The 14781-nt window shown below is 41.3% G+C and overlaps 1 protein-coding gene across 1 annotated transcript in view; it reads right to left on the bottom strand.

Moving 5' to 3' along the window:
- Positions 1-407: 407 nt before the first annotated feature.
- Positions 408-14781, bottom strand: part of asphd1 (aspartate beta-hydroxylase domain containing 1) — a 96421-nt gene continuing 82047 nt past the window's right edge. The window contains exon 6 of the mRNA XM_014192148.2: positions 408-1719. Coding sequence (XP_014047623.1) covers positions 1610-1719 — 110 coding nt within the window. The 3' untranslated portion in view covers positions 408-1609. The remainder of the gene's footprint in view (positions 1720-14781) is intronic.

A 14781-nucleotide genomic window follows, 5' to 3' on the forward strand; every position in this document is an offset into this window, starting at 1 on the left:
AGACATCCTCCTCCCTCATGTGGTACCCTTCCTGACTCATCCTGACATGACCCTCCAGCATGACAATGCCACCAGCCATACTGCTCGTTCTGTGCGTGATTTCCTGCAAGACAGGAATTTCAGTGTTCTGCCATGGCCAGCGAAGAGCCCGGATCTCAATCCCATTGAGCACGTCTGGGACCTGTTGGATCGGAGGGTGAGGGCTAGGGCCATTCCCCCCAGAAATGTACGGGAACTTGCAGGTGCCTTGGTGGAAGAGTGGGGTAACATCTCACAGAAAGAACTGGCAAACCTGGTGCAGTCCATGAGGAGGAGATGCACTGTAGTACTTAATGCAGCTAGTGGCCTCACCAGATACTGACTGTTACTTTTGATTTTGCCCCCCCCCCTTTGTTCATGGACACATTATTTAATTTCTGTTAGTCACATGTCTGTGGAACTTGTTCCGTTTATGTCTCAGTTGTTGAATCTTGTTATGTTCATAGAAATAGTTACACATGTTAGGTTTGCTAGAAATAAACGCAGTTGACAGTGAGAGGACGTTTCTTTTTTTGCTGAGTTTATATATATATATATATGCATGCTCACATAAAATCTATTGAGTCAAACAAAATGAAATATCTATATCACAGTATATACCAAAAGGGGTCACCTTAAATAAACATCAGGCACAATTGAGAAAAGAATAGATAGAAAACAGGCACAACAAAATAACAAAAATGAATAGATAAAACAGTGGTTAATTGACTTTTTTCCCTCACAGTTTCTGCAGTTACTTATGAAAACCATGTCTACATATGTTGAGCAAAAACTGTGATGATACAGTTCTACAAAATAAGAAATATTTACTTGTTTTATTGGAGGATTCATTTGCATCATGAGGTCACCTATCAAAAAGCTGTGATCGTCCCGCAATGTAATTTGTCTGTTTTGCTATTAAGATAGTGCCGTCCAAATGTGTGTGTGAGTGCACGTGTGCAGTTTAAAGCAGCAAAGACCAGTTCTGATCTTAGATGACTGTATGTTCATTCTGTTTCTACCCACTGGGCAAAACTGGTTGAATCAATGTTGTTTATATGTCATTTCCCCCCCCAAAAATGATATGTCATGATGTTGAATCAACATGGATTTTAAAGAAGTCATCAACATAAGGAAATTGTAGTCTTTTTTTCACCCACCGTTTTACCGAAATCCAATGACATGGGGATTTATTTATTTTCACATTGAATTCAGCTTAGTTGACAACTCAACCAAATCCAGGCTGTATTTCATGCGGCCGTGATTGGGAGTCCCATAGGGCGGCGCACAATTGACCCAGTGTTGTCTGGGTTTGGCCGGGGTAGGCCGTCGTTGTAAATAAGAATTTGTTCTTAACTGACTTTCCTTTAAATAAAGGTGTAAAAAAAAATATATAACAAAAAAAATAATAATCTAAACTAGACATTTGGACTGTTTCAGTGGATTCACTAGTAACACGCACAGTGATACTCGGACTGGATGAACATTGAGGTTGAAGAGCACAGCCCTCGAGACTAGGTTTGGGCACCTTTCCCTCATATCAAAGAAGCGTGGAGCACAATTAGAACATGTGCACAGTGGAAGTTGTAGTTCATTGGTCAGGGCAGAAAATGTAGTCCAGGGCCTGTCTTTCTGCTGCAGCCACATTTGGATGCCAGAGGTCCACACTGAAAATCACCCGTGGCCCGTCCTCTGCCACCCCTTAACGAAAAACAAAAACAAGAAAACATTATAAACTAAGGCTGAGATTCAATCCAAGATGTGTTATAGAGCAGCACACTATACAGCCAACAATGCGCTTTTTAAAGACATTTTCCCCGACGTTCGCAGAGATTGCATTCATGGTAAGAATGTTGTCTCAAAAAGAAATGACCTTTAAAAGTCTGTTATAGTGTGCTGCTCCGTAACCCAGTTCAGATTGAATGCCAGTCTTTGTACAGATAATGCACTTGTGATTATGGAATTAGCTTCCAAAATTGAACAGAGTGGATGGGACTGTAACCAATGCTCACACACAGTCAGAATTCTCAGAACTGTTGTCTGCGAAACTACTGCTTACGGTACCATCTAGTGCTCTAAAAAGACTAAGTCTTGTTTTATGGTCATTTTTTTTTACGTTCAGAATGAGAAAGTGTTGGCTATATTAAAATTATGACACTCAAATTAAACATTACTAAACTAAATAATGGGGGCGTACAAAACATTAAGAACACCTGCTCTTTCCATGACAGACTGACCAGGTGAATCCAGGTGAAAGCTATGATCCCTTATTGATGTCACCTTAAAGAAGGATTTTTAAGTCTTGACATGACATGGTGTGTCATTCAGAGCGTGAATGGGCAAGACACAAGATTTAAGAGCCTTTGAACGGGGTATGGCAGTAGGTGCCAGGCGCACTGGTTTGAGTGTGTCAAGAACTGCAACGTTGCTGGGTTTTTCACACTCAACAGTTTCCCGTGTGTATCAAGAATGGTCCACCACCCAAAGAACATCCAGCCAACTTGACACAAGCATTAGTCAACATGGGCCAGTAACCCTGTGGAACGCTTTCGACACCTTGTAGAGTCCAAGCCCTGATGAATTGAGGCTGATCTGAGGGCAAAATGGGGTGCAACTCAATATCAGGAAGGTGATGGGGTCAACTTTGGGGTCATGCTAGGGGCTGCACCAATTGATTGATGTATTATAATAATTGATTATGCTTATGTTGTATTAATAGAAGGGGAAGGGCTATAAGAACCCTCCCTCACTACATCTATAGGGTCCTGGACTACAGATTATAAGGTTTAACCTGTTGGGTCTAGGGGGCAGCATTTGCACGTCTGGATAAAAAAAATGTACCCGATTTAATCTGGTTACTAATCCTACCCAGTAACTAGAATATGCATATACTTATTATATATGGATAGAAAACACTCTAAAGTTTCCAAAACTGTTTGAATGGTGTCTGTGAGTATAACAGAACTCATTTGGCAGGCAAAACCCTGAGACATTTTCTGACAGGAAGTGGATACCTGATGTGTTGTATTGACTTTAAACCTATCCCATTGAAAAACACAGGGGTTTAGGAATATTTTGGCACTTCCTATTGCTTCCACTAGATGTCACCAGCCTTTACAAAGTGTTTTGAGTCTTCTGGAGGGAGATCTGACCGAACAAGAGCCATGGAACGGTGATGTCCCATTAGACACCTGGCGCGCTAGTTCATGTTGGGTACCCTCGTTCCAATACGTTATAAAAGAGTATGCATTCGTCCACCTTGAATATTATTCATGTTCTGGTTAAAAAGGCCCTAATGATTTATGCTATACAACGTTTGACATGTTTGAACGAACGGAAATATATTTTTTCCCCTCGTTCATGACGAGAAGTCCGGCTGGCTTACATCATGTGCTAACGAGACGGAGATTTTTGGACATAAATGATGAGCTTTTTTGAACAAAACTACATTCGTTATGGACCTGTGATACCTGGAAGTGACATCTGATGAAGAGAATCAAAGGTAATGGATTATTTACATAGTATTTTCGATTTTAGATCTCCCCAACATGACGTCTAGTCTGTATCGCAACGCGTATTTTTCTGGGCGCAGTGCTCAGATTATTGCAAAGTGTGATTTCCCAGTAAGGTTATTTTTAAATCTGGCAAGTTGATTGCGTTCAAGAGATGTAAATCTATAATTCTTTAAATGACAATATAATATTTTACCAATGTTTTCTAATTTTAATTATTTAATTTCTGACGCTGACTTGACTGCCGGTTATTGGAGGGAAACGATTTCCTCAACATCAATGCCATAGTAAAACGCTGTCTTTGGATATAAAAATGAACTTGATAGAACTAAAAATGCATGCATTGTCTAACATAATGTCCTAGGAGTGTCATCTGATGGAGATTGTAAAAGGTTAGTGCATCATTTTAGCTGGTTTTATGGTTTTGGTGACCCTGTCTTTGACTTGACAAAACATTACACACAACTCTTGTAAATGTACTGTCCTAACATACTCTAAATTTATGCTTTCGCCGTAAAACCTTTTTGAAATCGTAAAACGTGGTTAGATTAAGGAGATGTTTATCTTTCAAATGGTGTAACATAGTTGTATTTTTGAAAAATTTGAATTTTGACATTTATTTGGATTCAAATTTGCCGCTCTTGAAATGCACCTGCTGTTGATGGAGTGCACCACGGGTGGCACGCTAGCGTCCCACCTAGCCCCAAGAGGTTAATATTGTTCCACAGTTCTTTTCTAGTCTCTGCCTCTTATAAGAAACGGTCTGAGAGATGTGTGAGTTATTGCAGTCAAAACAGGGTGTCAGTGAGAAAGCGCCTCAAGGCTAAAAGAGATGAATAGACACAGAACCATGCAAGGGAGTGAAAGAAATAAGAGACTAATCAGACATACCACTATAAAGCAACTTGGGGAGTGGAAAATTACTGCTGAGAACTATTGTTCTCTCCTGCAAGTTTGTAAAACTGTATATGCATGGGCTTGGTCTCATGAGTAGAAGGTGTTGACGTAGGCAGTTACATCACTAGGGGTTGACTGCAAGCATATTAAAAGCAATTTGGACTTTTCCTATTTTGCAGAACTCAGGAGAGACATCAGTTGTATGTTTGATGTTTGATCTTTGACTTCTGTCTACAGCTGTATTTTGATTAAAATTGTTATGATTTATAAGTGCACATTTTGAGTATTCTTTATTTGTTAAGTAAATAACAGAGCCCAGAAAAGTGGAACCAACAAAGTTGTTCCTAATGTTTTGTACGGAGTGTACTGTATATCAGCCTAATCGAGGTGAAGATTACACCATACATTTTGTGCATCTAATGGTAATGTCCGCAATAGAAGCCATTTGTGGTTTTGGCAGCTCTAACGCTGTTACACCTCTGACACAGCCTAAACGAAAGCAATGCGCTTGATGGCTAACGCAGGTTCCCGCTGATCTGATTGAATCCTGGCCTAAGTTTATATCTTAAAAAATAAATAATGTACACCACTGGTCAAAGGTTTTACAACACCTACTCATTCAAGGGATTTCTTTATTTTTACTATTTTCTACATTGTAGAATAATAGTGAAGACAGCAAAACTATGAAATAACACATATGGAATCATGTAGTAACCAAAACAAAGTGTTAAATAAATCAAAATGTATTTTATATTTGAGATTCTTCAAATAGCCACCCTTTGCCTTGATGACAGCTTTGCACACTCTTGGCATTTTCTCAACCAGATTCATGAGGTAGTCACCTGGAATGCATTTACATTTACAGGTGTGCCTTCTCAGAAGTTAATTTGTGAAATGTCTTTCCTTCTTAATGCGTTTGAGCCAATCAGACGGTAGGGGGTATACAGATGATAGCCCTATTTGGTAAAAGACCAAGTTCATTTTATGGCAAGCACAGCTCAAATAAGCAAAGAGAAACGACAGTCCATCATTACTTTAAGTCATGAAGGTCAGTCAATATGGAACATTTCAAGAACTTTGAAAGTTTCTTCAATTGCAGTCGCAAAAACTATCAAGCTCTATGATGAAACTGGCTCTCATGAGGACTGCGACAGGAATGGAAGACCCAGAGTTACCTCTACTGCAGAGAACAAGTTCATTAGAGTAACCAGCCTCAGAAATTGCAGCCCAAATAAATGCTTCATAGAGTTCAAGTAACAGACACATCTCAACATCAACTGTTCAGAGAAGACTGTGTGAATCAGGCCTTCATGGTCAAATTGCTGCAAGGAAACCACTACTGAAGGACACCATTAAGAAGAAGAGACTTGCTTGTGCCAAGAAACACGAGCAATGGACATTAGACCGGTGGAAATCTGTCCCTTGCTCTGGAGTCCAAATTTGAGATTTTTGGTTCCAACCGCCGTGTCTTCGTGAGACGCGGTGTGGGTGAACGGATGATTTCTGCATGTGTATTTCCGTTAAGCATGGAGGAGGAGGTGTTATGGTGTGGGGGGTGCTTTGCTGCTGACAGTGTCTGTGATTTATTTAGAATTCAAGGCACACTTAACGAGCATTGCTACCACAGCATTCAGCAGCGATATGCATCCCATCTGGTTTGCGCTTAGTGGGACTATCATTTCTTTTTCAACAGGACAATGACCCAACACACCTCCAGGCAGTGTAAGGACTATTTTACCAAGAAGTTGAGTGATGGAGTGCTGCATAAGATGATCTGGCCTCCACAATCCCCCGACGTCAACCCAATTGAGATGGTTTGGGGTGAGTCGGACAGCAGAACGAAGGAAAAGCAGCTAACGAGTGCTCAGCATATGTGGGAACTCCTTCAAGACTGTTGGAAAAGCATTCCAGGTGAAGCTAGTTGAGAGAATGCCAAGAGTGTGCAAAGCTGTCATCAAGGCAAGGGTGGCTACTTTGAAGAATCTAAAATGTAAAATATATTTTGATTTGTTGAACACTTTTTTGGTTACTACATGATTGTTATATATGTTATTATATGTTATTTAATAGTTTATGTCTTCACTTTTATTCTTCAATGTCAGAAAATAGTAAAAATAAATAAAAACCCTTGAATGAGTAGGTGTTCTAAAACCTTTGACCGGTAGTGTATGCCAAGCCATTTTCTGAGAACCCTAACCTCGAAAGCCATTGACCAATTTATGAAGGTTGATATTGCTAGTAATATAAATTGGAACCGGCAATTTTTTAAAATACACTGCTCAAAAAAATAAAGGGAACACTTAAACAACACAATGTAACTCCAAGTCAATCACACTTCTGTGAAATCAAACTGTCCACATAGGAAGCAACACTGATTGACAATACATTTCACATGCTGTTGTGCAAATGGAATACACAACAGGTGGAAATTATAGGCAATTAGCAAGACACCCCCAATAAAGGAGTGGTTCTGCAGGTGGGGACCACAGACCACTTCTCAGTCCTATGCTTCCTGGCTGATGTTTTGGTCACTTTTGAATGCTGGCGGTGCTTTCACTCTAGTGGTAGCATGAGACAGAGTCTACAACCCACACAAGTGGCTCAGGTAGTGCAGCTCATCCAGGATGGCACATCAATGCGAGCTGTGGCAAGAAGGTTTGCTTTGTCTGTCAGCGTAGTGTCCAGAGCATGGAGGCGCTACCAGGAGACAGGCCAGTACATCAGGAGACGTGGAGGAGGCCGTAGGAGGGCAACAACCCAGCAGCAGGACCGCTACCTCCGCCTTTGTGCAAGGAGGAGCAGGAGGAGCACTGCCAGAGCCCTGCAAAATGACCTCCAGCAGGCCACAAATGTATATGTGTCTGCTCAAACGGTCAGAAACAGACTCCATGAGGGTGGTATGAGGGCCCGACGTCCACAGGTGGGGGTTGTGCTTACAGCCCAACACCGTGCAGGACGTTTGGCATTTGTCAGAGAACACCAAGATTGGCAAATTCGCCACTGGCAGCCCGGTGCTCTTCACAGATGAAAGCAGGTTCACACTGAGCACATGTGACAGAGTCTGGAGACGCCGTGGAGAATGTTCTGCTGCCTGCAACATCCTCCAGCATGACCGGTTTGGTGGTGGGTCAGTCATGGTGTGGGGTGGTATTTCTTTGGGGGGCCGCACAGCCCTCCATGTGCTCGCCAGAGGTAGCCTGGCTGCATTAGGTACCGAGATGAGATCCTCAGACCCCTTGTGAGACCATATGCTGGTGCGGTTGGCCCTGGGTTCCTCCTAATGCAAAACAATGCTAGACCTCATGTGGCTGGAGTGTGTCAGCAGTTCCTGCAAGAGGAAGGCATTGATGCTATGGACTGGCCCGCCCGTTCCCCAGACCTGAATCCAATTGAGCACATCTGGGACATCATGTCTCGCTCCATCCACCAACGCCACGTTGCACCACAGACTGTCCAGGAGTTGGCGGATACTTTAGTCCAGGTCTGGGAGGAGATCCCTCAGGAGACCATCCGCCACTTCATCAGGAGCATGCCCAGGCGTTGTAGGGAGGTCATACAGGCACGTGGAGGCCACACACACTACTGAGCTTCATTTTGACTTGTTTTAAGGACATTACATCAAAGTTGGATCAGCCTGTAGTGTGGTTTTCCACTTTAATTTTGAGTGACTCCAAATCCAGACCTCCATGGGTTGATAAATTGGATTTCCATTGATTATTTTTGTGTGATTTTGTTGTCAGCACATTCAACTATGTAAAGAAAAAAGTATTTACTAAGATTATTTCTTTCATTCAGATCTAGGATGTGTTGTTTAAATGTTCCCTTTATTTTTTTGAGCAGTATATTTTTTCATATCTAAAAAGCTTATTAACTACGATCTAGTATAAGAAGTCAAACAGAGCTACTGTAGAACGTTGCGTTAGTACTAACTTCTGTTCCCAGGAGGAGGGAAAACGAGGTACAACATACTATGAGGAGTCACACTCTCATGACTTTGGTTGAAGGATCTGAAGTCAAACTTGACAAGGCCAATGAAATCCACGTGAAATTCAATGTGACCTTTGAGCCACGTTAATCTTGTTTATGCACTCTGGACATGCTTTAATATTATCCAACTTGATAACTACCATCAGGTCTTAATGGCCTGGTACTCAGGGCTCTATTGTCCCTTTAACCACTCTGACATCAATACAGATGCAATCAAAAATCACATCAAACACTTTATCATAACAGTAGGCCTATTGTACTTTTTAAAACTCACCTCACTGTGATGAATTTGAATAAAGAATTTCAAAAGCATGGTTGTTGTTTCAAAGCCTAACACAAGAAACAGACAGCGCTTTCTAAGGTGATGATTAATTCAAAACACCCATACCATATTAGAGCTTATGCTTATGATTGAGCCCAAGCCTGAAAGAAAAACCTGAATTAAAATTATGATTGTGCCATTATACAATACTCAGTGTACCGCATATTAGGCATGGCAGAAAAACATAAAACAAAACTGATTTAAGATATCTTTGGTACATAATTGTTCTAGCATTTGAGTGTGAACTGTATTATTTTGCATACTGGGTGGACTGGATACCTTACGCTAGGCTCCAAAATGTATATCCATGAGTTAGGGAGAGAGGGCGATGTTGTTGGATTATGCAGGGCGGCTTACAGTTAGCCTACAATTAGTGAGTTTGTATTGTATTGTATTTAATTTTGAATAGCCTAATAATAGGGATCATAATTAATTGGGTGACACATTACCTTTAGCAATACAGAATATCTCACTACCATGCATTTCCATCTCTTCCTCTCTGTCCTTTATTCCTTGCTCGAGCCGCAGATGGGCTGTCAACAGTTTAGTGAAATATGCTTCTTTGCGAAAACATTTTACTTTTGATATTCCTGAACAGATTTCACTTGGTTTCCAAAATTAAGCACTGGTTAGCTGCAGAAACAAGGTTGATGAGCCCATGGCATTCAGAGTTTGGGCGTAATATCACCTGTCGGGCAGCGAGAGCATGCTCCTCAATCAGTGGTTGATGCATGGAGTGAAATAAGTGTTCTTATATTTACTTCACAAAGCACGTGCTCTGCTATAAAACGAAGTAGCCTACAAAACGGACTGGCGGGAAAGCCCGTGGCCTCCATTCGCTACTCTAGCGCATACAGATTACGTATTTTCCCCAGGCCATATTCCTGCCCATGGGCCATTCTAAATCAAAACAAATTTGACATATTAGTAAAGACAAGATTAAATTGAGAATAGTCTGATGGGTGAAAATATTATCATTTGATGGGGGAACAGCTTGCAAATATTTTTTTTGCTACATTCTCAAATCATCAATAGCCTATAGTCACACCATGCAGCCCATATATTTTTTGATTTCAAAGGCATTCTATGGTTTGTATCACTCACAACAAAAGTTGCCAAATAACTCTAAATCTAGCTTACAGGACCTGTTTCAAATGATTGCTTTCATGCTCAACAACTTTACTCGCTCCATAATGGGAAAATATCCTTTCTATTTTATTCAGCTAAGTTCAATTATATTCTTCTTACTGAACTCAGCAAAAAAAGAAACATCCCTTTTTCAGGACCCTGTCTTTCAAAGATAATTCGTAAAAATCCAAATAACTTCACAGATCTTCATTGTAAAGGGTTTAAACACTGTTTCCCATGCTTGTTCAATGAACCATAAACAATTCATGAACATGCACCTGTGGAACGGTCGTTAAGACACTAACAGCTTACAGACGGTAGGCAATTTAGGTCGCAGTTATGAAAACTTAGGACACTAAAGAGGCCTCTTTACTGACTCTGAAAAACACCAAAAGAAAGATGCCCAGGGTCCCTGCTCATCTGCGTGAATGTGCCTTAGGCATGCTGCAAGGAGGCATGAGGACTGCAGATGTAGCCAGGGCAATAAATTGCAATGTCCGTACTGTGAGACGCCTAAGACAGCGATACAGGGAGACAGGACGGACAGCTGATCGTTCTCGCAGTGGCAGAGCACGTGTAACAACACCTGCACAAGATCGGTACATCACACCTGCGGGATAGGTACAGGATGGCAACAACAACTGCCCGAGTTACACCAGGAACGCACAATCCCTCCATCAGTGCTCAGACTGTCCGCAATAGGCTGAGAGGCTGGACTGAGGGCTTGTAGGCCTGTTGTAAGGCAGGTCCTCACCAGGCATCACTGGAAACAACGTCGCCTATGGGCACAAACCCACCATCGCTGGACCAGACAGGACTGGCAAAAAGCGCTCTTCACTGATGAGTCACAGTTTTGTCTCACCAGGGGTGATGGTTGGATTCAAGTTTATTGTCGAAGGAATGAGCGTTACACTGAGGCCTGTACTCTGGAGCGCAATCGATTTGGAGGGTCCGTCATGGTCTGGGGCGGTGTGTCACAGCATCATCGGACTGAGCTTGTTGTCATTGCAGGCAATCTCAATGCTGTGCATTACAGGTAAGACATCCTCCTCACTCATGTGGTACCCTTCCTGCAGGCTCATCCTGACATGACCCTCCAGCATGACAATGCCACCAGCCATACTGCTCGTTCTGTGTGTGATTTCCTGCAAGACAGGTATGTCAGTGTTCTGCCATGGCCAGCGAAGAGCCCGGATCTCAATCCCATTGAGCACCTCTAGGACCTGTTGGATCAGAGGGTGAGGGCTAGGGCCATTCCCCCCATAAATGTCCGGGAACTTGCAGGTGCCTTGGTGGAAGAGTGAGGTAACATCTCACAGCAAGAACTGGCAAATCTTCTGCAATCCATGAGGAGGAGATGCACTACAGTACTTAATGCAGCTGGTGGCCACACCAGATACTGACTGTTACTTTTGATTTTGACCCCCCCCCCTTTGTTCATGGACACATTATTCAATTTCTGTTAGTCACATGTCTGTGGAACGTGTTCCGTTTATGTCTCAGTTGTTGAACCTTGTTATGTTCATAGAAATAGTTACACATGTTAGGTTTGCTGGAAATAAACGCAGTTGACAGTGAGAGGACGTTTCTTTTTTTGCTGAGTTTATATATATATATGCATGCTCACATAAAATCTATTGAGTCAAACAAAGTTAAATATCTATATCACAGTATATGCCAAAAGGGGTCACCTTAAATAAACATCAGGCACAATTGAGAAAAGAATAGATAGAAAACAGGCACAACAAAATAACAAAAATGAATAGATAAAACAGTGGTTAATTGACTTTTTTCCCTCACAGTTTCTGCAGTTACTTATGAAAACCATGTCTACATATGTTGAGCAAAAACTGTGATGATACAGTTCTACAAAAAGAAGAACTGTAAGTAAGAAATATTTACTTGTTTTATTGGAGGATTCATTTGCATCATGAGGTCACCTATCAAAAAGCTGTGATCGTCCCGCAATGTAATTTGTCTGTTTTGCTATTAAGATAGTGCCGTCCAAATGTGTGTGTGAGTGCACGTGTGCAGTTTAAAGCAGCAAAGACCAGTTCTGACCCAATTTTGACCCTCCCTTTGTTCAGGGACACATTGTTCCATTTATGTTAGTCACATGTCTGTGGAACTTGTTCAGTTTATGTCTCAGTTGTTGAATCTTGTTATGTTCATACAAATATTTACACATTTTAAGTTTGCTGGAAATAAACGCAGTTGACAGTGAGAGGACATTTATTTTTTTGCTGAGTTTATAAAATCACATAAAATAAAATAATGGCACAGGACTTAGAAGCATATTTTGTCAGCTAAATGAACAAGCCTACAGCCTATGTCATGGAGCATAGCAATATAACATACTGTAGGCCTACAGTAGACAAACTCATATTCTGAAATACATTTTCTTCATATCACGTTTCCATCGGCCTGACTAAAATAAATAATGGCTCTATTGTGATGGTGTATATTAAATTGATTTATTATAATTTTTGTCAATGTAGGATGTTCCAAATGCGCCCATTAGCCGTGTGGAGGCCTGGAGACGCTAAACATGATTGTTGACTAACGGTCAATTACCATGAGACCAACAGTCTTTTGCATGGCAATAACCAGTTGACAAAATGTCATGACTGCCACAGCCATAGTCATAACATGACATTCCCTTTCAGTCAGTCAACTCCAGTACAACATATTATGGGGAAATAGAATCTGGCCCCATGCCGACCCAAAAGGATACTAAGCCCTGCAAGATGCGGCAGTCTGGGTATTGCGCTGCCTAGTGACTTTCCCCTGTCCCAGCTGTAAGCGCACTGGGAGCAGTGACATCAAAGTGATAAAAACTCACAAAAGTGTGTGGTGATGCCCAACTCGCCTCAGCACAAATATCTCCTACAGTCAACCCTTCTGTGACAACAAGCCTCACTCGGTTAAGGTCGTAAGATGTGTCCCGGCAATAGGCTGGCACCCAGTAGACCCAGTGAAAAACTGTTATTATACCCACCAGTCATGGGTGCCGGTGCCACAGAACCTTACAAGGTGCTGTCTGTCCATTTTCCAGCGGGCAAAATATTCTGTCAAAGTGGAATAATTTACATAATTATTCAACCCCCTGAGTCAATACATGTTAGATTCACCTTGCCATAGATTTTCAAGCAAATGTAAGTCAAAACTAACTCGGCATTCACTGTCTTCTTTTGTAAGGAACTCCAGTGTAGATTTGGCCTTGTGTTTTAGGTTATTGTCCTGCTGAAAGGTGAATTCATCTCCCAGTGTCTGTTGGAAAGCAGACTGAACCAGGTTTTACTCTAGGATTTTGCCTGTGCTTAGCTCCATTCTTTTACTTTTTTTTATCTTGAAAAACTCCCCGGTCCATTATGATTACAATCATGCCCATATCATGATGCAGCCACCACTATAATTGAAAATATGGGGAGTGGTACTCAGTAATGTGTTGTATTGTATCACCAATTTGTAAGTCGCTCTGGATAAGAGCGTCTGCTAAATGACTAAAATGTAAAATGTAAATGTATTGGATATGCCCCAAACATAACACTTTGTATTCAGGACAAAGAGTTAATTGCTTCGCCACATTTTTTGCAGTATTATTTAAGTGCCTTTTTGCAAACAGGATGCATGATTTGGTTAGTATTACAAAGTTTGGTTAGTATACAAAGTTGTTGATCCATCCTCAGTTTTTTCCTATCACAGCCATTAAACTCTATAACTGTTTTAAAGTCACAATTGGCCTCATGGTGAAATCCCTGAGCTGTTTCCTTCCTCTCCGGCAACTGAGTTAGGAAGGATGCCTGTATCTTTGTAGTGACTGGGTGTATTGATACACCAACAAATTGTAATGAATAACTTCACCATGTTCAAAGGGATATTCAATGTTGGCTATTTTCCATATTCAATGTCTTTTTTTTTTTTTTAGGTCTATCAATAGGTGCCCTTCTTTGCGAGGCATTGGAAAACCTCCCTGGTCTTTATGGTTGAATCTACGTGTGAAATTCACTGTTCGACTGAGGGACCTTACAGAGATGAGGTAAACATGCAAAAACCTGGTTAATCCTTAAGAGTCTTGACGCACCTGTGAAATAATAAAAATATTCCCCATCTAAATCTGTCAGTTTAAGCTAGAGATATCAGTTTTTGCATGGAATGAGTCTCAATCCATGGCATCCGTCTCTGTTGGCCTTCCACATCTGTGGTGGAGGGTGGCCGAGCTACAGCGGTGTTTCTCAGACCATGAGACAATAAAAAAATCAGTTCTCACAAAAACGTCTGTAGTGTCCAAAGTAATATGTGACTCGTTTCAGAAACTAGGCGTATGTCGCACGTCACTACTTCACAGAAGCGCCATTTAAACAAACTTTTTTTTTAAATCCAAATGCATTTCTTGGCAGAAATGCATTTTCGGAACATGTGAACTTTCATGTGCCTTAATAACAAACCTGTATGCCATCTGTAAATGCAAATACAATTGTTATATTACGAGCCTAGTTGGTTCAGCCACGTAAAAATATGGCAACCTTACCTCTAGCCATGACTGGCTGAGATAATGAGTGGGCTGGACATGCCAAGAGATGAGTTCGGATTGGTCTGCCATGTAGCACGTTTCTGTCTATAACATGAGCTGGTCAGTTTGAAAATCAGTGGTATGATAGCTAAAGAGATGGAGAAAAGTCTGCCATTTGTTTGCAAATATGCAGACATAGTCGAACAGAGAACACACAGAAGGCTGTTGTATGAAACACCTGTCTCCGGATTACATCTTCAAACTAAGGGCAACCATGGCATCCGTGACAGAGAGGGAGAAGCGTCGATCCATGTATATGGGTAAGATAGTCTAGCAAGCTACATTTTCAGATATTACACAATACTAAATTGTCAGAAAGTAGTTTTCTTTTCAAGTTAAAGTGT

The sequence above is a fragment of the Salmo salar genome, chromosome ssa03 (assembly GCF_905237065.1).
Source record: "Salmo salar chromosome ssa03, Ssal_v3.1, whole genome shotgun sequence".
In the NCBI taxonomy this organism is placed as follows: domain Eukaryota; kingdom Metazoa; phylum Chordata; class Actinopteri; order Salmoniformes; family Salmonidae; genus Salmo; species Salmo salar.